This window comes from Elephantulus edwardii, unplaced genomic scaffold (genome assembly GCF_000299155.1).
Source record: "Elephantulus edwardii isolate Elephantulus edwardi_28Jun2011 unplaced genomic scaffold, EleEdw1.0 scaffold00008, whole genome shotgun sequence".
Lineage (NCBI taxonomy): Eukaryota > Metazoa > Chordata > Mammalia > Macroscelidea > Macroscelididae > Elephantulus > Elephantulus edwardii.
In genome coordinates this window covers 12,804,947-12,829,728 of record NW_006399758.1, presented here as the reverse complement: position 1 = coordinate 12,829,728, position 24,782 = coordinate 12,804,947, and the positions used below count along the sequence as shown (strand labels likewise).

The window sequence follows — 24,782 nt, the reverse complement described above, 5'->3', positions numbered from 1 at the left end:
AACAACAACAACTTTTTAATTGTTATTTTAATGAAAGTTTAGAGAAAACTTGGATTTCTATTCATTCACTGTTGCATATTTTTCTACCTACCTACCCCCAGATAAAAAAAAAATCATTCATTGTTACATTATCTCCCCCACCCTCCACTCCTCACACACAGTCCACTTTACTATTCTGAACTGTTGTCGTGCAAATAATGCCTAATCATATATTCCTTTTAAACAGTTATTTCCTTCGTATTTTCCAACGAAATGTTCATTATTTATCCACATTTTTCTTAGTTTTTTCCCAACCCCTGTGGGGTTGTCCTGTTTTATAAGCATAGCATTATGTTGTATTTGTCGTTTTGTGACTGAGATATTTTATTCAGCATTGTGTCCTCCAGGGGCACCTATTACTTCTTCTGCAACTGGGCATTTTGCCATCCTTCTTAGACCATTCAATAAAGGTTTTTTTGTTTCTTGGGACCAGTTTTTTTCTCTCTTTCACCCTTGGCTCCTTTTCTAACAGCACCCATGTTGTATAATATTTTGAGTCCCTTGTTTTGTACTGCATTGTATTCCATTGTATGAATACACCATCGCTTCTCTGTCTATTCATTTATTGATGGGCTCTTGAGTTGCTTCCATCTCTTTGCTATTGTGAACAATGCAGTAATAAACATGGATGTGCATGTATCTATTTAAATGGCAGCTCTGATTTCTTCAGGGTCCTATTTCCAGTAGTGCAATTGCTGGGTCAAATGGTATTTCTATGTCACATGTGAAGTTGCCTGAGTTAGAAACTTGACACAGTGTGTGTGTTTATTTGTTTGGTTTTGACTTCCTTTCCAGAGTCCTTGTTGTTGTTATGTACTGTCAAGTCAGAACCAACCCATTGCTGACCCTCTAATGAGTTTTTAGGGGCAGCAGATTACCTGGGAGGATATTGCCTGTCTTTCTCCCACAGAGCAGCTGGTGTACTCGAACCACATTCCTTTGGGTTGACAACTCAGTTCTTTACCACTCAGCCACCAGAGCTCCCTTCCAGTGTCTAGGTAGTGCAAATGATTAATATGCTGAATTTATAATTGAAAGATTAGTGGGTTGAATCCACCTGAAGGGATCACATAAGAAAGACTCAACAAACTAGTTCTGAGAAATCAGCCTTTGAAAATTCTCTGGAGCATAGTTTTACTCTTACATATTAGGAAGAGGTGTTGACCATCCAAAAGAACAAGCCTTTGAAACCCCTGTGTACAGTAGAGCACACTTAGATTAGATTAGCAGATATGGCAGCCCAGTTGGCTCAGGATTGGGCAGGGTTCAGAACTATTTGCATAAGGTCCTTATGAGTCTCAGTTGACTTGATGGCATGAAAAACAGCAGCAGCAGCAGCAGCAGCAGCAACGGTTATCACTAGTCAGAGCCAAGACTCAGCCAGGTCTCAGCTTCCTTGCTTCTCAGCTCCTGTGTGAGCTGCTTTCTGTTCCCATGCATCAAGTCCACATGTCCAGCCTGATGCTTCCTGTACTTCCCAAATGAATGACTTAACCTTAAATCACTGTCTCAGAGTCTACTTCTGAATGAATGCACAGTTACACATAGAGGTTCAAAAGGGATAAAAAACATGACAGAGATTTAAAATATTATAAAAGTTGTATTTATATACTGTTTGGCTATGTTTCCCTTTTTTGTCCTTATTCAATATGATGGATTAGGATATTATAAAAGAAGGAAGAACAAGAATCTTTTGACAGAATTGGGAATTGTTTTAGGATCTGTTTCTATTCTAATTTTATAGTGAGTCTTTCTGATAAATCCTTGACATTTTTACCCTTGGCCTTAATTATGATGACTGATCCTATTTCTGTTGCCAAACCCAGGATTAGGATCTGTAACTGTCTCACCTTATGCCTTACACTGGTACTGGATTTTCTAGTTGGGTCTACACTAGAACTTCAAGAGATACTTTTTTCTGGTTAGAAATAAATATGGTTATAATAGGGTTGTAGTGAAAATGTCAATTTTTCATGTTGTGGTGGCTTATACGGCACTGAGTTGCTGGAAGCTAGGTGACTAGTATTTGAAATGCCAAAAGGTTGACCAATGAAGAACAGATTTCAGCAGAACTTCCAGACTAAGATAGATAAAGAGAGATCAGGGATCTGCTTCCAAAATAACTGGCCAGTAAAACCTTATGAAAAGCAATAATTTGATACAGTTCTAGAAACTGAGTCCTTCAGGTTGAAAGAAATTAAAAAATACAACTGGGCAAGAACCAGTGCCTCACAGTGAGTCACTCTTAATGGTGTGGATGGAATAAAGCTTTCAGGTTTTTTATTTGCTGATACCATATGACATAAAATGAGAAGAAACATTAAGTAATAATCAGAACATGGAATGTATGAAGTATCAATTGAGGAAAATTGGAAGTCATTAAGAAATGAAATAGAATGCTTGAAGAAAAATAACCTACATCCTGAAAAAAGTATGTTGTTTTTTACCCGATGGGAAATTCTGTTACTGGGTAAATATGCTATCTTTTCCACTTTATCCCCTACATTTTAATGACAGACATTGAGAAAATCTGACTCAGTGTTTCAAGAGTCTTATTATAAATTATGCAGAGGAAAAGCTGTTTTAAAATGCCACGAAGGGAAAAGTGGGCTGCTTAGCGTGTCTACATCACCTTTCCAGAAAGCACGATGGCCTGAAGAATCTTACAAATAAAAATAAACACCTGAAATATTTAAGTGAATCAATTGTCTTAAGCTTTGAGGGCAAACATTTTAAAGTCATTCAAAGTTAACCAAACAGCTTTCTAAATCTTTTCCAAAAGAAAACTTGTACTGAAGATTAATTATAAAAACACTTATTTTTTGTGATTATTTTTAATCTTTTAAGCAACATTGCTCCACATTATTCATTAGAATAAAAGAAAATAGATTTGTTTTCCACTACTGGACTTTCCCCTCTCCTGTGTTGTTAAGTGCAATGCATTTATATAATTGTTGTTATTTGCCATTAAATAGATTTTTTGACTCATGATCCTAGAGAAATACTCTGAAGTGATGAACAGGTTTAAAGTGACCATTAAAAGTTAGAGTATTTTGCTTGATCAAGGATTAAGTGATTTAATTCCGTGATATTTACTCTGCAGATGTGCAGTACCCCATGATAAAAACATGATTGGGCTTAATTCAGAGTCCACTAAGGGAAACAATACATACCAGATGGAAAAAAATATTAAATAGCTTTTCTGAAGGGAGAACAGATATAATGGTGTGGGAGTTCAGAGAGGGGTATGAGAGAAGATTGATTTGAAGTATCAGGAGCGATTCATAGAGGAGATAGGATAGGAGATCAGACACATACATTGTAGTGTGGAATTTCAAAAGTGAATGAGAAAAGACTCTAGTTGAAATAGCAAGAGATTTTCTAGAAGAGATGGGACATGAGGCAAACCTGGAGAGACTGGGAATATGTAGGTAGGGAGAGATGGAGTGAGGGGAATGTTGTGGGCAGAGAAGCAGGATGAGGAAAATCAAGATGGGAGGATTGTGGAAAAATCCTGAGCTAGTGCATTGTGGGTGGTGGGTTGGATGTGCGTGACAGAGGCTTTGAAGATAGGGCTGGGAAGCAGAAGTAGAGTCCTCTCAGGAGGGGTGAGTTCTATTCTTTCATAGACTTTTCCCATAGTGGACACTGGGGAGTTTTGAACAGGTGTTTGCCAGCACACAGGAAGATTAGAGAGGAAAAGGAGTAGAAGGTAAGTAGGGGGCCCACAATGGAGACTATAGACATAGCCAAGTGTGGAATGAAGAATTTGCATAGCAGAGAAGGAGAAGACAAATAGGGTGTCCCTGCCTTTAGACATGAATGCTTGGCTACTCATCAATGTAGTATGTACTTAGAAAGATGCGGAAAACTACTATTTAGTGCCACTCTAAAACAATTAAGATAGTATTATGTCCAGTTACCTTGGAAGCTCTTTTTGGAGTCCACGATGTTGTGTATGGCATTGAGTTGGAATGACTCATGCATGGTTAGGTCTTCAGAGGCTGTAAATTGTAAGGGAGGAGATTGCCCATCTTTTCATCTGTTGCTGGAGGATTCAAACTGCCTGCCTTTGGGTTGGCAGTGCATTTCCTTACAATTAGGCCATGAGAGTTCTCAACAGCTGCCATAGTTCACCCATCTGTAGGCATAGGGTTCAAGGCTAAGTTTCAGTACATTAAGCCTAAAGGTGATTGTGGCAGGTAAAAGTCATCTAGACTTTTCCATTCCTTTCTAAATAAGCAAGGAATGGCATGAACCAACATGTTGGGGAGAAGGGCTTGGAATACTTTCATGAGACTATGCCATGGGGCAAGCCATAGGACCATTGTGTTTTTTTTTTTATATTTTAATTTCTTTATTTTTTCATTTCAATGAACATCTACAGAGATTTTGGAATTCCATTCATTCATTGTTGCCAGATGACTTTTTAAACTGGATTCCAGCTCCATACTGGTGACCAAATGCCTTTTTAAATCTTGTTGTTGTTATTGTTGATTATTGCCATGAGTTGAGCAGGACCATTGTTTTTATGCACTATCAAATCACAAATGACTCACAGCTGACCCTCCACTCAATTTTCAAAGGCGGTAAATCCCACTGAAGGAGATTGTCCATTTTAGTTTCTAAGAAAATGAACAGGGATTGGAAACATTTGGTACTCTGTTGCCATATTATTTACAAAAGCAACTTTGTTTTTGTAAAAGCAAGGGATTTGACTAATGGACGAGGCTTCATTACGGTCCTGCTAACAAGCACTGAGAAGTTGTATGGGCAATATGCCCGTTAGAAGTCACTAAAGTCTTCACTGCATGGTAGCAATCTGTCACAACCAACTTTTATGTGTCAAAGATTCTAAAAGCATAAAAACAATAAGAATTACAATTATAGCAAAAAGAAAATGCTTTCATGAAGTATTTACAAAAGGAGAAAATTTAAGAACTTGATAGAATAGTTTTTAAAAACGCTCATTTGCAACAGCAAGAACATTCACTCTCATGGCCTCATCCAGCTACATCATATCATACAGTCATTATCCCATAATGGCCCCCTTGCTGGCTCCTCCAACCACCTTGCAGAAGCCTTTCCTTACCCATCGAGGAGGAAGCCTTTGTTCTCCTCACAATTTCATATACCATCTTGTCAATAATCTATTGATAAAAATCCCAACATTTTGTATAACAGTGACCCTCACTCACTCTGTTTTGCCTTTTCCCCCTCCTCCCCAACTTTTACTCTTGGTTTCTTTGTGCCTGGTGTAAGTTCTATGCCTTGTTTAAAGCTGAGACAGCTTGACTTTAAGCCATCTAAGCAACTCTGTATCTGTATGTTGAAACACCACTTCCCTCAAGTTCCAGTTTGATGTAAGAAATTGTCAGTATCTAAGAACTATAGGAAAAGATGACATTGGTTTTCAAGTAGAATTCTAACTATTTAAATAAGTGGCTAGTGGTAGCTGTTTAGGAGGCCATCTTTCCTTCTTTTTCTTTCTTTCACAAATATTTTTACTGGACAACTTCTACTGAACTAGGAACTCAGGATGTATAAGACATGACTAGGAGAGGCAGGCAGGAAAATACACATAATGTCGTCTGTTAAGTACTGAGATAGAGATGTGGTCATTCAAGGAGGACAAAGCAGAGTACAGAGTTCCCAAGTCAGAAAAAAATGTCTTTTAGAAATTATATGTTTCCTGTACAAAATTACAGGTTTTTAAAAAAATTACAAAAATCTATTAATGATAAAAACTTAAGAAGTACCTAAAATATAAGAAAATAAAAATCTTCTCCAATCTCATCCTCAAATAGAAATACTTTTAAATTTTGTAATACAAATATTTGTGATGCAAATTTAAATAGAAAAATAAACTGATCGTACCGCTGAACTCCAGATAAATGCTTTTTCCATCAGAAGAAATAATTGTTTGAAAAGATCAACATAAAAATTATGAAAACTATGAAGAGGGATCAGTATATTTTCCCGGTACTTAATGGTTGCTGTTTATGTTGAATATAAATGTACATTTCAAGGTGTTAAAATTTAGTCAACTGCTTCATAATATTAATTGGTGTATTTTGTATGATGCTAAAACTATTACTACTCTTCATTCTACCCTCAGTCTTAGTATTTAAAAAGAATCAAAAGGACAAAATTGGAAGCTTTGCATCTATTTTTAGAAGGGCTCTTTAGAAGCAAGTACAGCACGTGTTGTGGCAATAGTGTCAGCAGGTAACACCCAGCACACATACAGCTTGCAGACTCACTGCCATCAAGTCTGCTCTGGCTCATAACAACACAACAAATGAACTAGAACCGTCCCATAGGGTTTCTACAGCTGCAGATATTTATAGCAGCAGACGGAATCCACCATCTTTCTTCAATAGTCAGCTCATAGGTTTGAACCACTGACTATGCCACCAGAGCTCCTAGACAACCCATACTGGGTAATAAATTTTCTTGCAATACAATCTTAAAAAAAAAAAAGAAAAAAATTAGAAAAATGAAGGGAGGTTAAAAATGTGCTAAAGCTGACAGGAAATTACTAATCATAGTATGGTCTTGAATCATGAAGAAATGTCCCCTTGTGCTATGTTTCTCTGGTAATATTCTTGCCCACTTCCTCAAACCCATTGCTATTCTGACTCCTAGTGACCCTCCATCAGGTTTCTGAGGCTGTAAGTCTTTTCTGGAGGGAGACTGACTGTCATGTCTTTTCTTTTCTCCCAAAGAATGTCTCAGAGGCTCAAACTATCAAACTTCCTGTTAGCTCAACATTGAATACACTTCAGTATTTAAAGCTATTTTTCTTAAGGAAACAGTGTCTTTCAGGCACACAAAGCACCACTTGAGTCCACCTTAACTCAAGCTGTCCATAACAACAGATCTGAACCTTGCCATATCTAGCCAGATAGGCTTGTTGTTTTTATTGCTGCTTGCCCTTGGGTCAGAACTGACTCACAGCTGACTCCTTCAGCAGATTTTCAAAGGCTGTAAATCATACTGGAGTAGATGGTCCAACCTTCTTCCACTGAGCAGCTGTTCCTTTAATTGCAGAACAGCTTCTTATCATTAGGCCACCAGAGCTCCCTAAATAGACTAGGTAAATGAAATATTGTCCTTTTCCTCCTCCTTTCTTGATCACTCACTCCCTACTCACTTATTACCATCAAACTAAAATTAATAACTGGTTTTGTGAGGCTATAAATGAAACAAGATTGATTTCTAGAAGACTGAAGAGAGCAGACTGCCTATCTTTCTCTATGGAGCTGCTGGTAGACTTGAGCTGCAACACAGAGGGGGCCTTTGGGTCAGCCAGTGCAACTCCTTCTGGCTCCATCACCAAAGCTCCCCTTCTTTCCTGATGCCATTTTAATACTGATAGGCATCTGCAAAAGAGCCTATGATCTTGCAAGGACATTAATATATACTTTAAAAGTAGCTTCTAAATAGAATACATTTCATATCACATTATTTTGCATTTTAATGCATTGTACTGAATCTTATTCCTGTGTTATGACTGTTCCAAGGCATTTCTTGCTTTCAGTATCATCTTGACCTTAAAATTGAATTCATAATATTTCTTAGCACTAAATAGTTTTCAAAAAAATGACAGTCATGATCTCTCATTATGCTTTTTATGGCATCTTTGATTTTTCAATGACAGTTATAAATAACAACTTATCTAAAGTATATTTCTTTGCATGGCAATGAGACATGTGCTTGCAAATAACAGATTGAACTTGAAATTGGATTTAGCTTGAATCAGTTAGTGTCCCAAGTCATTCTGTGCTACCAAGGGAAAGTTTGACAATTTTAATCCACTTAGAAGTAACTAGAAAAAAAGACCTTGGTGATCTACTCCCAAAACTCCAGCCCCTGAAAACCCCGTGTAGCAGGTCTGCTTTGTCACCCACAGGGCTGGCTCCATCGCAGCCAGCTTGGGTTTCCTTTAATGCTTGCTGACTTTCTTTTTTTGCAACTTTCTGTCTTTAAAATGACTGTGAATTTTCATAAAAACAAATTTTTATGCAAAGAAACAAAACCTACTGTGTACGTTTCACCTCATTCCCCTGTTAACACTCCAGACCCACATAGCAGTCACAGACAAAATGCTCTTAAAACAAAATCTTTTGCTGTAGAGTAGAAACCAGTTCATGGCAACCGATGTGTTATCAGAATTTATTTCTCCATAGGGTTTTCTTAGATAGAATCTTAACAGACACAATTGCCTTCTCTTTCTTTCATGGTTGTTGTTGTTGTTGCGTACCTTTAAGTTGGAACCGACCCATAGCCGACCTTCCAGTGGGTTTTCAGAGGCAGTTAATGACACGGGAGGAGGTTGCTAATCTTTCTCCTGTAGAGCAGCTGGTGGATTTGAACCGCATGCCTTCAAGACTGCAGTGCAGTTTCTTAACACTAGGCCACCAGAGCTCCCTTTCATGGAACCCCTGCACAAATTCAAACTAGGTGCTATCTGTTGTTGGTAGGTGCTGCCAAGTTGACTGACTGCCTTAGAGCAGCCCGACATACAACAGGGTAGGCAGACAAAAAGACTCTAAATGCAACATGTGATCCAGGACGAGATCTTGGACACCTCAAGGGCCTTTGGGGTAACTGACAAGCTTTGAGTGGGCTCCATGGTTTACTCAGTCAATTCTACTGCATCCATGTGAAGTTCTTGGATTCGATGAGATGAGACGTTGATGAGATGGATTGATTCAGTGACTGGGGTAATGGGGGTAGGTGTGTCAGAGACAATAAGATTGGCACAGGATAGAGCAGGGTTTAGGGCTGCTATGAGTCGCAGGTGACTCAACTGCACATAACAACAACAACGTCACAATAGTCATTTAGTTGCACATCCACTAAGATCAAGAGCTTGTCCATCCTCCTCCTATAGAGCAGCTGGTGGATTTGGACGGACTGCGTTCCAGATTGCAGTACAGCTTCTTACCCACTAGGCCGCCAGAGCTCCTGGTGACTATCTCTGTAATGTTGCAGTGAAAAGACTTTCATTGATAAAATGTATCTGTGACAAGCTCTGTGGAATAGATGCCAAGACTTAAGGATGAGCCTTGTAAACCCCGACCCCAAATGCTAGCCATTCTTCCTTTCTGAGAGGCAGCCTGGCAGGTACTGATCTGAACTCCACCACAGTGACTCCCTTTCTCTTTGGAAAGCTCCTCACGTTGCCCCACCACCCAGATTGCCTGGGGAGCATCTGACCTGCCTGGCCTGGCCAATTATGCTCTTGTAGCCATGATTATGTAATACTCCCCGATGAGCCTAGAAACCAGGTGCCCGTTATTATGTACCACTTCATCTGCCATGCATCCTCGAAACCAGACCAGGCCATATTAACTCAGAAGTGCATTCTCCCTGGACATTTATGGGGAAGTGGGAGAAGTGGAAACTGCAATGTAAGACTGTATCACAGAGAATTTATACCTTTACACTTTTACAGGGACTTTTGAGGTTTGATGGAGTATAACATTGTTTTAATCAATTAGAGAGTTACATTAATTTTTACTTAAACTATTTTTGAAATAGGTGTCAATAGGTAGGGTACTACTTCTAAAAATATTTGTATGTGTATCTAAAAATATTTTTCTTTATCCTACTTGAACATTAAAAGCCAAAACCTATTAGATAAAGGGAATTGTTTCTAAGCAGGCCTCAGATTCATTTATTTCTGTTTTTATTCTCTTGTGGCAAATATTGCTGAATGGCTATTTCCAGTTCATTTCAAGAAACAGTTCAATTTTCTTTTCCTTCCCATCCATTGCTTATAACATTCATTTGTCATTTTTGTCATTTTGTAGACCTACCACGAGCAGCTGTCAGGATCTTAAGCAACATGACATTCCTTTTTGTGAGTTTGTCATACACAGCTGAGAGTGCCATTGTAACTGCTTTCATTACCTTCATTCCCAAGTTCATCGAGTCACAGTTTGGTATCCCTGCTTCCAATGCCAGCATCTATACTGGTAAGGCACTGATGTAGAGCTACGTGAAAACGTGATCATTTGTGACAGCTAAACTGAGATAGAATGTGTGGAGAGAAAGTGAAATCTAACATGAAGGGGTTGAGTTAATCCATGAACCTTTCCACCAAGAGTTTAGAAGGAGGAAGTCCTTAAATGTTTTCATGTTGATGTGTCTTTATATCCCCATGTGGCATTTTGAAAGACTTTGTTTGGGAAAGGCAAAACTTTATATATTTGTGCTTTTATGATTCATTGGTTTTTGGGTTTGTTTTTGTTTTTCAAAATAAGTAATGACATTCAAATTTATATCTAACTCTTTTCCTCTTTTCTTGGGTTGGCATAAAAAGGTTTTACAATATTAAATTTTTTAAAAAAATCTATAGTCCATGGTACAAGGATTTTCCTTTTTAATGGAATCATTTCATGGACTCAGTGGAGAAACTTGAGGTTGGTTAGAAAGGAGATTTATCACTGTTGCTTGAAAACATGTTTTTTTTTCATATATATGGGAAATTTGATTTTGAGTGTTTGAGACATGTAACCCTGGTACTCATAGTATGCAAATATTTCCATAAAAACTGGCCCTCGTAAATTCATTATATTGGGGGAATATTTTGTTGTCTACTATTCTGGGTAATTCCTTAGTGATTCCAAACATGTTTGAACAATTTTATTTTTTTTTTTTAAAGCTTGATATACTAATGACATTTTAAAAATATTTAAGTGGAGATTTGTAACTTTTCAAATGATTAAGGCTCCTATCTGCTCCTGTCATTTAACATTCAAATTTGCAGTGCTAGAATTATCTGACAATTAGCAAGCATGATAAAATTGTATCACTGGTGGAAAAGGATATAATTTACAACTCTATCATTGGTGGAAAATTATATTGTTTACAAATGTATCATTGGTGGAAAGAGAGGTTGCCATGAAATATTTGGTAACAATTTTGTTTTCTCTTTCATTTTGCACGTAAAAGACAGGCAGTTGAGTCCATGGTCCTTAGTATTTGATAGAATATGGCTGCTGTGGGCCATTGTAAGTGCAATCTCAACGTACACTTTTCTCTATCTTGCTTTCATGTGTTTTCTTTATATTAAGTTAAAAATCAGAGATCATTTCACAGTTTGGCTGTCTAATTTAGTACTTAAACTGAGGCTCTGTGGAGCAGCATTTTTTGGACGGGAAAACAGGATTGCCTGTGATTAGATTTGCACCACACATAGTATATGCTCAGCCATTTCCCAGTCAGTGTTTCAGTATTAAATTGTGTTACTAGAAGTGGAATTTATAGTCAGATACATTTAAAATCTGCTGTGTTAAAATATTATGGGGTTATTTAAGGGAAGATTTTTTCATACTCTTTTTGCATGACAGTGTGTACTGTGAAACCCCTGGAGGAAGAGGCAGAATATAATCTTTCCAGAATGAACTAGACCATGAAACCCAATTTATTTATAATTTTTTTTTTTAGTTTCTTGTGAACAAGACTCTCCCCTAGTCCATCTTGTGTGTCCTTGTCCCAGCCAGACTCGGAAACTGAACTGTATCCATCAGCCCTTCTCCCTCTTCCCCATACCGGCCTGTGAGCCATTTTGACCTTAGGGGCTACTGTGACCCAACCCAACCCAGTGTTTACCTGAGGAGGAACTGAATACATATTGAACAAAGCCCTTTCTTCCTTACAACTAGAGACAGAGACTAGATGAACTGTTCCTTTGGAAAACCTGAGTCAAGGCTTCGGCTGGACGTGGAATGTCTGGCTGCAGATGTTCATGTTAGTGTGGTTATAGTTGTTATGTGGCGTCCAGTTGACTCACAGCAACCCTGTGAACAATGGCTTTGAGCCTTGCCCTGTCTTGAGCCAACCTCACCATCTCTGACACACCTGCCCCCCTTGCCACAGTCACTTTGTCTATCCAGCTCATCCGGGGTTGTCTTCTCCTGTGCTGACCCTCTACCCTTCCAAGCATGATATCCTTCTCCACGTAGTCACTAAGTATGACCTCCATGGTGTGGATATGTGTGTTCTTCCAGGATTGAATAAGGCACAGAGTTAACGTGGCCCATGTTCTCACATTACTAATAAACGATATTCCAGAGAGCCAGTTCCCTTCTGGTTTGTTTGGTCATGAGCAATTTTTGTCCCTTGAGTCTTTGCCAATATAAATTAGACTGTGTTTGATAATTAACTGTGTTATGGAAATGTTTTTTTTTATTCCCAGCTCATATTCATTTCTCTTCCTTTACTTTTAAATAACAAATAATAGCTAGTCAAGTGGCATTCAGAGTGATTAAGAGCAGAAGGTGACACCCTACTTGTCTTGTTACATACATTTATTTTTGTTGTTAGGTGGGTTATTAGAGACAGTAAGTTGCAAAGAAAGAAATCACTCGTTTTTCTTCTATGGAGCAAGTAGTGGATTCAAACCGTGTACTTTGGGTTGCCAGTGCAGTTCTTTATGACTAAGCCTCCAGAACTCCCTGAGCACCCTCTTATTGCAGTAAGATGGTTAAAATAGTATAATTCCATTCCCTCTCCTTGTTGTAGGGTTTTGTTGTTTTTTTAAATGAGTTAATTTAATCTTTCTTAGTGGCTGACTAGAGTTTTGTTTATTAAAAAATCCCCCCAAACCCCACTTAGCAGCAACTCCATTGTGCCAAGAACTCAAACTCATTGCTGTTGAGTTGGCGCCAAGTCATAGCGCACCTTCCAGTGGGTTTTCAAGAGGCTATAAACCACATGAGAGAAGGTTGCCCAGTCTGTAAATCGCATGGGAAGAGATTGCCCCTCTTTGTCCAGAGTAGCTGATGTGGATTAGAATTGGCAGAGAGGTACAAGTTTAGGATTAGCAGAGCAGCTCCCCAGGGACTGTGACCCCAGTGCTGCATGTGTGTCCGTCTCATGTGTGACCAACTAGACATGTACTCCATAGGGTTCTCAATGGCTGGGTTTTTTTAATAGTACATTACCAGACCTTTCTTTGGAGGTTCCTCTGGGTGGATTTGAATGTCTAACCTTTCAGTCAGTAGCCTAGTAGTTACTACCAGTGGTTTCCCTTATTCTTCTAAGAATTTATTTCATTTCAAGTTTTTTTATTATCTGATTACCTTTCTTACTCAATGCCTTCAAGTCAGTTCTGAGTCATAGTGACCCGTGTTTGGATTCTGTGCCTGTAAATGTCAGTGGGAGGAGAACGCCCATCTTTCTTTCCAGAAGCACAGTCTTTGGGTTACCAGAGCAGCTAGCTACAGACTGCGCCACCAGAATTCTTGTGCTTTTCTAGACATGGAGAACACAATGGGAAGTGAAGACATTGATCTGAAAAAGAATTTTAAAACAACGTTCATTTTTATTTTGACCAAGTTTTCAAGTTAAGGTTGTTTTTTAAAACATCTTGATAGCAATTTGTGTGTGTGTGTGTGTGTGTGTGTGTGTGTGATGCACTAGTGATGAGATTGGGCTCTGCTTGCTCACATGGTTGGGAACACTCATGCTGTCTTGGGCAAGGCATAGTGGGCTCATTATCCACATCTGAGAAGGGGAAAGGAAGACCAAAACCTGGAGAACCATCTGTTGCTTACAGACTAAAGAGAGAGAAAATCTAGGAAATAAAGGTCAAAAGGCTCATTGAATAAATTATTACAATATTTTGTCTGAAGAGAATGTTTCAGTTGGTGGAATAGTATGTGTTTGAGTTGAGTCTTATGGAAGAAATTATTTTTGTGAGGATTTGAAGAGAAAATAGAATATTCCCAGTTGGAGTTTGGAGAAAGGCTTTTATTCCCTTTAGAGGGCCAGCTTGAGCAAGGTCACACACAAGAATGGATGAGGACTAGTGTGGCAAAAATAGTGTCCAGTCTCTAGGCTAGACATAGAAAGGATCTGGGGCAAGGGCTAATGCTTTATGGGGTGGGAGTGGATCAGGGCCTCAGCACCTTGTGGTTCACCCCATAATCAGGTACAAGGGGCTATGTGTCAGGGTAGTGGTGACTTTGGTGTTGTGACACAATGTCATCTTTACATCATAGCCTACCCTCTTCAGTCCTCTGGTGTATATGTCTGCACCATGGTGGTACTGGCCCGTGTTCATGTTACATTATTCCTGACTGTGAAATTTCTGCTCAGTCACTGGGGATCACACTTATTGTTTGAAATGAAATATTATGAAGTTAATAGTTTGGTAAAACATCAAGTGATGGGAGGAGTCATTGAAGGAGCAGTAAGACGAGTGACCTTGAGCCCTGCCAATCTTGTTGAGTAGCTACATGACTAGACAACTCGCTATATACCCTAAAATTCAGAGGTAAAAACTCATTACTTGTAAAATGAAGAAAATATCTCCTCTGTTTATGTCGGTGCTCTGTCAAGATAAAAGAAAAAAATGATTATTCTCAATAACTAAAACATAGATTTAGAAAAAAAGAAAATATGATTAATGATTTATTCTGAGGCTTGCAAACATCAAAGGAATGCAAAGTATAAGATAGTCATATAGGGAAGAAGATTATTGTTTATGAAGATGGTGATAACATCATTTAGTTGCTGTTATACTGCTTGAACAAATCTGAAAGGAAATTCTGCAATAATAGTGAAAATAAAACTCCCAGACCAACTCCATGCCATTGAGTCAGTTCCAACTCCAGAAGCCCTATAGAGTGGAACTGCCTCACAGGGATTTCAAGGACATGAATATTTATAGAAGCAGACTGCCACGTATTTCTCTTATGATAATAAAATAACTGAAGATATGTATTGTTTACCAGGTAGAAGACAGCAAGTGTTTTTATACATAGAGCTGGACAAAGCCTAAGGATAACAGAAAAATAATCTATGCCTTTGATTTGTGGTGACGGAGAAGAATATTGAATATACTATGGACCACCAAGAAAACAAACAGGTCTGCCTTGAAGAGGGTGAAACCAAGTTTCTCTTTGGAGGCAGGGATTTTGAAGCTCCATCTCACATACTTTGGGCACAGGGCCAGGAGGGCCAGGTCCTTGGAGAAGGACATCGTGCTCAGGAGGGTGGAGAGACAGCACAGGAGAGGAAGACCCCAGAGGAGATGGATAGACATAGTTACTGAGGTAATGGGGGTAGATGTGTCAGAATCTATGAGACTGGCTTAGGATAGGGTAAGGTTCAGAGCTATTGTACATTGGGTCTCTGTGAATCGAAGGCAGCTTGATGACACCTAACAACGACACCTACCAAGTAGATTTTATTAATTATATCCATTTTGCAGATGAGCAAGTACACACCTAGAGAAATTTCAATAGCTTGGTAAAGAAATACAGTAAATGCTAGGGACTTATATTCTTTGGAGTATATAAATATAAGGGAACTCTGGTGGCATCATCCACAGTGAATTGCACTGCTAGCCCAAAGGTGATGTCTCTCTAGCACTTTGAATCCAGCAGTGGCTCTAGAGGAGAAAGGTAGGTAATCTCCTCTTGTGTAATTTTACAAGAAGTCACTGGAAGGTCAGCTATCATAGCCTGGACTTGAAGCCAATGAAGATATGAAAGCTATAAATATGTGATTTTTTTAATAATAGTGTAGTAGTTATATATGTTACTGTCATAGTGGAAATAGTCCGATTATTCTAAGATTCTACTTCTACCCCTTTTGCAGTTAAGCAATAATTCAGAGCATTAGCTGAGCAGGTTGATCTTTTAGCTTCACCTTTGCCTGCTGGGAGTCCATCCTTAAAGTGTTCAGAACTAACAAATTTAGACATTAAATGTGTATGGGAAAAAAACCCACCAACTAAACAAGGGTCATGTGGAGATGGCCATATCTGACCTTTACTATCTTAAAAAAAGGGAATTGTCCCCCTCAACAGCATCAATGACAAAACCAACACCCAAAAGGTCACACATGTCCTCCACGCTCCTGAACCTCTTTCTACTCATTTCAACACCAATTTTACTGATTTGCTGGGTTAGAAATGCAATGTGATAGCTCACAGACCACATAGGGCCATATTGAGGCAGTCAAAGGTTATAATCTAGATTAATAACAGAACATAGTCAAGACAGCTCCCAAAATGTGCATGCAGGCACCTCAGCTTTGAGCCTTCAGGCTCCCAAGTTCTCACTCTTGTGAATACTGACTTCCTAACCCAAGTTGTCCAACAAAATTCTCTGTCCTGTCAATATTGGCTCTCCCCCTTCAAGGCTCAATCTCATGTTGGGTCTCCAGTTCAATAATGTTGCTGTCAAGGATGTAACTGAAAGAGGAAGGCCATCCTACATTGCCTTGTTTTCTCTTCAGTGATACTAGAAGACTACCTGCTTCTCGATTCGAGCTGACTCAATTTAATGGTGAGACTAGCCAGTCCTCTTCTGGGTAGGCTAACATGTCCCATTTGCATATTTCTGCCCATCTTCATAGCAAAGTCAAACAATGGCTAGCAAAAGTCAAATTGAAAGGTAAACTCCATAATGTGTTTACCAAAATAGTAGCCTTGGAAAATGCCATTTTGCTTTCTTATTGTTAAAATAACTAATAACCATGACACTTATTTTTTTTAGTGAAGAGATTAGGTTGGTTTGCAGATGCAAAACAATAAACAAGAAATATAACCCAGTAATTATAGTATTATTCATATAACCAAAATACTGGCACATCTTAAACCACTGCCTTAGACTTCAATTTCTAGAAGAGCAAAATCAAAGAAGTATGCTTTTATGTATTCAAATTCAAGGAAATGGGTCACACTGTTGTGGAGGCTGGAACATTCCAAAGTCTCTAGGCTGGAGGGTTCTTCTGAGCCACATAGTTATAAAACCAAAAACCAAAACTCATTGCCATCAAGTCAAGTCTACCTCATGGCAAGTTTCTGAGGCTGTAAATCTTTATGAGAGGAGACTGCCTTTTTTGTTCTCCCTTAGAGCAACTGGTGGACTTTAACTGCCAGCCTTTCAGTTAGCATATGGGCTGTTGACTCTTGGAAGCTGTAGGAGCAGACAGATCCCCAAATCTTCAGGTCAAATATCAGGCTACTGGCTCATGTCCTAAGAACCAGAGGCCAGAACATCACAAGTCAGATTCAGGATCCGGAGAGAGCAAGCTTTACCTAAATTTCTTACATATTTTAGAGACTGGATGCAACCCACTGGCCTCTCCTCACCCCACTGAAAAATGGTTGATATTCAGTAGATTTGAGTTCAACTGATTGACTGCTTGCACAAGATCCTCAAATGGCAGATTAGTTTATGGAAGAGCAGGTAGTACAATGTCTGCCAAACTGCTAAGAATCAGAGCCTGGACAAACTGACACATAACATTAATCACTGCAGCCACTGCAGCCTTTGGCAATGCCTGTGGTTACCAGAGAGCTCTGGTGGCTTTATCCTAAAAGAATTTTGCTTCTAATCCAAAGGCCATACCTCTCTGGAAGTTCTACTCCATCAGAGGCTACGAAAAAGATGAGCAATCCCCTCCCGTGTGATTTACAGCCTTGGAAACTCAAGGCAGGGTCAGCTAGAGTCAGTTGGCTCCACCCAGATGGCAGTGAATTGCTATGTGTGGTTGTGTTGAACAATTTTGTTACATGTATTGTTGTGATGCTACCAATTGGACAATGACTAGGGAAGATAGAAGGAGAATTGATGCCTTTAAGCTGTGGTGCTGGAGAAAAGTATTGAATGTACCCTGGACTGCCAAGAAAACAAACAGATTCATCCTGGAGAGGGTTAAACCAGGCTACTCCTTGGAGGCAAGGATTCTGGGGCTTTGTCTGACATACTTTGGACATATTGTAAGGAGAGACAGATCCTTGGAGAAGGACATCATGCTTGGGAGGGTGGAGGGACAGCTCAGGAGGTGAAGACCTTCTATGAGGTGGATTGATTCAGTGACTGGGGTGATCGGGATGGGGGTGTCAGAGGCAATGAGATTGGCACAGGATAAAGCAGGGTTTAGGGCTGTTGTACATAGTGTCGCTATGAGTCACAAACGACTCGACGGCACATAACAACAACAACATTATTGTGATTATTAGTTTTTTCTAGATTCTCCCCCATCTTCTTACAACTGTCATCATTATGTATTTCTGAGTAATTACCATCACCCCAAACAAAAGGAAATTTTTGTACCTTCGTTGCAAGGAAGACATGAATAGCCTTTGACTTGCTTCATCTTTTTGAGGGTGTTAGCAGCCTAGTTATGTAAACCCACTGTGGTCAGGTCATGACTCATCGTGGTTCTATAGGAAGGAATAGAACTGCTTCATAGGATTTCCAAGGCTATAAATCTTTATGAAATCACGCTACTACATCTTTCTCTGTAGAGCAGAACATTTCTAACCACTAACATTTCATTTAGCAGTCATATACTTTAACTACTGTTTTTTTTAAATTTTATTTTTTATTTCAACTAGTGTTAAAGCATTAGCTACTGTTACTGGTGCTCTTTCAGTTCTTTGAGTACTTTAAAACAATCCATTTTTGCATTAATTTTATATATACATACTTAGATTTTTTTTTCTGCAGGTGGGAGGGAGGCTGCAATTAAAACTTTAGATGCAGATGGAGTGCATTAGGTATGCACTTGAGTATTATTGGCTACCTCCCAGGTCAGGTGATGACATTGGATTCTGAGACATGTGGAAACCACATGCAACATAGTATGTGCTTTGAAAGAGAGGAGGGAGGTTCATTGCTCGCAGCTGCTAGTTTTCTCATTAATATAATTTTAAATAGTCTCGAGATGAATAGAGGCTATTAGGACTTTAAAGACAACAAAATAGTCCTTTTGTCTTTGGGGTAGAGAGTTATTCATTACACAGAATTCCATTTGTTTTTCTTCAGTGTTAGTTAGTAGCTGGCACTCTGGTGGGATTCCAAGGCTGTAAATGGGCCAGGAAGAGACAGCCCGTGGAGCTCTTTGTGGATTTGAACTCCCAGAGAGGCACTGCCTGTGGATTAGCAGCTCCACTTCCTGTGAACTACTGCCACTACAGCTCCCTCTGATTATAAAGTTCAGACATAACTGACTCTGACCCTCAGTCAGGTTTTGGAGAGGCTGTAAAAGTGCACAGGAGGAGAATGACTTACTTTCTCCCTTGGAGCCAGAGAGGTGCTGCCTTTGGTGTAGCAGTGCATTTCCTGATGCACTAAACCACCAGAGCCCCCTTTGGTTATAAAGTAACCCTTTCCACTGCTATATTGTGTGCTTTGCCCAGGGATCAGTGCCAAGCAGGGACACTCTCTTAATTCAGCAAGACAGCGGAAATGACCCCTGCGAGCTGCCTCCAGGGGCTGCATGACATGGACAGCGTCTTTGCCTTCATCTCACTAACCAGTGGGACTTTAGATAGATCCTGTTTTCTATATAGATCTCGGTTATCTACATTGAAAAACAACTTTGACTTAAATGAGCATCATAATTTTTTTTCCCTTTACTAACATCTTAAACGATTTGCCAAGCTCACGCGTACTGTGTCAACATTTCTTCTCATCTTTCTCGTAGAGTACATTACTTTCTTAGAGGCTGATGACTGACCGATTCATCACTGTGATATTTTTAGTGATGTTGCTGACCATGACAAGCATCAGCATTATCCATTTTCCTTGGCTGTGGGCAGCCTAATGCAGTGCACAGACCTCTCTTTGAATCTCAGACTGTCACTTAACTAATTTCAGTCAAGCCACGAATTTGGAGTCTCCTTTTCTCATATATGAGCAATCAGGTTAATGTAAAAAAATGAGGGGAGCGAACTGGTGGGCAGGGGTGGGCAGAGAGAAAAGTGCGGCAATGAATGAATGGAAATCCAAAACCTCTGTAAATGTTTATTAAAATTAATAAAAAACATGAGATCATTATAACTGGTAATTCTGTATGGTAGGTATTCAATAAACCTTAGCTTTCTCTTTTGAGCTGTGATACCATGTTAAATTTAAATCATCATTCCTGTTTTGCTAGGGTTTTGGTTTTCAGTTAGTTTTAAAACAAACTTTATACTGGTCTAATTTAGAGTGAGTGGGTATAAGACATTTTGTTAAAGCCCATCTGTTAAGAGAAGTAATATATTCAAGTGGAATTGTGAGAAGGAACAATTTTAGGTTTTAATTTTTTTGTTTTTATTTATTTATTTATTTTTTTATTGGGAAAAACATATTGGGGGTACAAGGAGGTGAGGGTTGGGGGCAGAAGGGTGAGGATGGGCCAGGATGCAGTTGCAGAGCTGCACAGTTTGGTCGGTGGGGGGAGCAGGTGAAGGAAAGGATGAGGGTCCAGTGGGGACCAGATGCTACAGAGGAATGACAAGCATTTTCCAATAGTAATTAAACCAACTGTCTTATTGATTTGGGAATTGGATGCCGACTCTCTGGCTTCTTCATGCTGAACAGGGGTGTAGATGTAAAGGAGGAAGGGAGGATGCTTTATCACCTTACCGGTGGTCTTGGGTTAAAGCTGCTTACCTTCTTGCTCTGTTAGAAGATATTTTCCTGTCATGTGCTCCCCTCTGGACTGCAAAGTGTTTTCCCGGGTGGGTCCAGTGGGGATGGCTGGTTGAACCCAGAGACTCCATCCTCCTTTGCTTCCTTAGCTGTCAGTTGTATTTCCTTTTTGTCACTGGCACTGGGTTCAGGGTCAATTCTGGAGTAAAACTCAGAGTTAAGGTTACCTATAGGAAAGGGAGCAAAGCAAACCTAGAGAGAACAACCTTGTGAGTTACAAATAGAAGGGCTTTGAGGGTGTTGCTTTCAGGTTTACTGGGGGGGGGAGGGTGGCAGGAGGTGGCCTAGGTAACATTGGATACCCTAGGCATTCTTCCCCCCCATCTCTCTCTCTCTTTTTTTTCTCCTTCCCCACCCAGGGGTCAGTCTGGGGACAATGGCACAATCTGGGGACTGAGAAGCTCACCCTGAGGGCCGCGACAGCTCACCCTGAGCTGGGGGCCAAGGGCAGCCCACAACGGGCAGAGGGCCACGACGGCTCGCCCCGAGCCGGGGGCTGAGGGCAGCCCATCCTGAGCAGGGCAACATCCCCCAGGAGCTGGCTGGTATACTCTCCCTCCAATTGCCCCTACCCCAGTCTGGTCCCCTCGCCTGACTGAGGTCTCTGTGGTCAAGGATAGTGTTTCCAATTCCAGCACTGCCACTTTTACCCCCCCCATAAGTGGTCATACTATATTTTGAAGTAGGTGCCATTGCCCTCCCCCTTTATATATGACAAAGGGAACCTGAGAATTGTGAACAGACTCCCTCCAGGTCTAACCATCTTTTGGCAGAAGCATTCAACAGAAGAAAATATGTGGTGCATTTAGGATGTCTGTCCTCTTGTGCATGCTGCCACTGTTAAGGTTATCAGATTCACAGTGCCTTTCAGCAATCCATTGCATAGGTAATCGTCTTCTTTGGCCTGTCCAATGCATAGGTAATTGTCTTCTTTGGCCCATTTCTCCTTGGGAATCCGTGAATTCCTGTTGTTGAGCCTCGATCTTCACTGAGGGCCAGTCATCAACTGTTTAAGTGTTCAATTATCAATAAGCCTAGGTCTGTGGAAGGCCATAATGGGCCTGCTTTAAGTGGTTCGCTGCTCCCACAGCTCACCATGCGGTCTCTGCCTCGACTGCCATCTTGGATCTCCCAATTTTAGTTTTTATCATAAATGTAAAGTAGCAGAAACCTTTGGTCGTGGTGACACTAGGGGAGTGAGGAGGAATATTTGTGTTACTGAGGTGCTTCAACCTCTTTCCCTTTTTAATTGCTCTAAATCGGTCCCCAAATGACCTGTTTTCTGTTTGGCCACTTCCCCAAATGGCCACGGTTGCTTGTCTGATTCTTTCTCTTTATTTACTAATTTTTAGTATAAAAATATTTTGTAGAAAATTCCCTTATTGACCAATACATGTCTAAAAATAATCATTATTAGTGTATGACTTTTTATCTATTTAATCTATTGCAGTTGTTATTTTTCAAATGTTTTTTAGGCTTCAGGTTGTCCAATCTTTGACTGGTGGGAGGTCCTACTACACCCTTTAACTAGTGAATTTTGTGGTTTCTGGCCTGACAAAAGAGAACAGGCTTATTGTCTACATTTCCTATATCAGTCACATTCTTCCAAGGAGTCCTGATTCTCTGTGATGGATAATGGTATTCGGAGACCACTATCTCCACAGGGAAGCTCTAATGGCTTAGTGGCAATACATAGCTGCAAAGGCATGAGGTTCAAATCTATCAGCTGCTTCCTGGGAGGAGGATGGGCAGTCTTTCCCATTCAGAGGCCATTTATTGCCTCTGAAAATCTGCTTGAGGGTCAGGTATGGATCAGTTCTGACTCGATCGTACATGACAACAATAGCAACAACACCTGGACATTAAGAATTAGTTGCTATCAAGTCAGCTCTGACTTAGGATAATCCTATGTGTGTCAGAGGACAGCCATGCTCCCATAGGGTTTTCAGAGGCTGGATATTTATTTTGAAGTAGATCAGTAGGTTTAAGAACCTCTGTGTGGTGTAGAACCTTATCCTTTTTGTTAGCATTCAAGTGTCTTGATTGTTCGCCCTTGGGATTCCTTATCTGTAAACTACCAGTAAGAACTTTGTTTGCCACATCGATTCCAACTCATGAGAACCCTGTCTGTGCAGAATGCAGCTTCTCCATAGGCTTTTGAAGCTGTGACCTTTTGGAGGTGGATTGCTACACATTTCTTCCTGGGCATCTCTGAGTAGAGTCAAGTCTTTCTACTAGCAGTGAATGTTTAACCATTTGTCCCATCCAAGGAGTTCTTACTCCTGAAAAGTTGGCATTGTTAATAGCAGAGAAGCTCATTCTAGGGTGGGGAGCAACTCTCTGAGGTTGTGAGTGTATTTTTTTATGTATATAGTCCTACCATATCTCCCTGCCAGTATTTTACCTTCAGATTAATCCTAAAGATCAAAAGACATAATCTGAGAAAAATCTACCTATCTTCTAAGACTGCAAATCAAATTTGGTCTTTCCTTCAATATGCCTCTGTGCGGCACTGGCAGAAGCAGTGATGGTTGCCAGACCCCACTCCAGGGCTGCCCATGGATCATGTACCCGCCTCGCACTCACCCTGCAGTGTCCATGCTACGGTGTGGAGCTGATGGAACCAAGCTTCTAGGACAGATTTTTGCAGACTACACAACTAGAAATCCGTAATATAAGCACATCTTAAAAGGATTGAGCTGATTCTTACAGAAACTTCTAATACTTTAATAGTTTTATTGGGCTAATTCTCTGTGCTCCAACTTTTTGGTTTTGTGTACTACATAGAACATAGTATTAAAAGGATGAGTTTAGAGATATATCTATCTCTACATCTCACTCATTCATCTATCTATCCATGTACAGATATTTTAAAGCATCTGTTATGGGGCTGATAACTGTGTAAGGTGCTGGAGAAGCAATGATAAGAACATATAGAGAGATCCCACCTCAATCTAGTGACTCTAGACAAGTTCATTGGCCTCTGTTGGCCTCAGACTCCTGTTGGCCTGAGGATCAAATGAAGCAGTGAATTTGGGGTACTTAACCAAGAGCATGGAAACTAGCAACTAGCAATTACTGAAGTACCCATTTTATGTGGTTTTCTGTAGGAGAAGCTGGCTACAACTGAGGACTAAAGCTAAGAATTAGGACATATAGAAAGCATTTATAGGAAAGACCATTTGGAGAAAATGGATTTTAAGAGTAAGAGAGGAGCATGGCTAGTAACCCAAATCTGTTGCCATCAACTGAATTCTGACCCATCGAAACCCAATAGAATGGAATAGAATTGCTCTCATAGGATTCCAGAGGCTGCAATCTTTATTGGAACTGAATGCCACATCTTTTTTCCTGTGGAGCTGTGGGTGGGTTTGAGCCATCAACCTTTCTACTGACAGCAAAGTGGGGAACCACTTTGAACCAGGGCTTCTTAAATATTCAGCCCTGAATCATTGTTGAGCTAGGATTAAATCTTCATTTCATTGATTTCTCTAGGATTAAATCTTCATTTCATTGATTTCTAGTAAAAAAACCAAATCCATTATCAAGTCAATTCTGAGTCACAGTGGCCTGCCATCAGGTTTCAGAGGCTGTAAATCCTGATGGGAGGAGATTGCCCATCTTTCTAGTGAGGAGGACCTGGTGGATCCAAACCTACATATACAAGTAATGACAAGCATCACCAGCGTGCAAGGAATATTCTGGACTCAAAATCAGTAAGTTCAGGTCTGTTTATTTGTCTCCATTCTTAGCCCCATTACAATCATTGATATTCTCAGTGGCCCACAAACCTTATGAAAATCGCAGTCAGCAAAATATCTTATTTTGTTCACAGAGCAGAATTCACTGAAGACTACAACTTGAGAAGTATTAAGCTTTCAAACAGACTAGATACCCAGTGGAAAGGATGAAGTGTCAGGAACAGAAATAGGAGCACGTCTGCTACTGAGTGCATTATGACTTTGACGAATCATTGCATGAAGACATTTAATCTATCTGGGCCTCCGTCTCCTCTTTTCTAGAATGAAGGATGAGATTAGATGACCTTTCATAAAGCAACTAACAGTTTGGTCATTCCACCATCCCAACTCTGTAAAACCGTCTGATTTTTGTGAGCAATCTCTTTTTTTTTTTTAATTTAGGTTGTTTATTTTTCATTTCAATGAACATCTACAGATATTTTAGAATTCCATTCACTCATTGTTGCACCCTTCTCCCCGCACAACCCCCCCCCCCGTTTGCTCCTCTCCTTGAAAAGCAAAAGAAAAACTCCCTCATTGGTACACA

The 24,782-nt window shown here is 39.9% G+C and overlaps 1 protein-coding gene across 2 annotated transcripts in view; it reads left to right on the top strand.

Annotated features, from left to right (window-relative positions):
• SLCO5A1 (solute carrier organic anion transporter family, member 5A1) overlaps nucleotides 1-24,782 on the top strand; it is a 209,167-nt gene that overhangs the window by 109,880 nt on the left and 74,505 nt on the right. The window contains exon 4 of one of the 2 annotated variants that reach the window (XM_006880445.1): nucleotides 9,861-10,025. The exons of the other annotated variant lie outside the window; for it this stretch is intronic. Coding sequence (XP_006880507.1) covers nucleotides 9,861-10,025 — 165 coding nt within the window. The remainder of the gene's footprint in view (nucleotides 1-9,860; nucleotides 10,026-24,782) is intronic. 2 annotated transcript variants of the gene reach the window in all.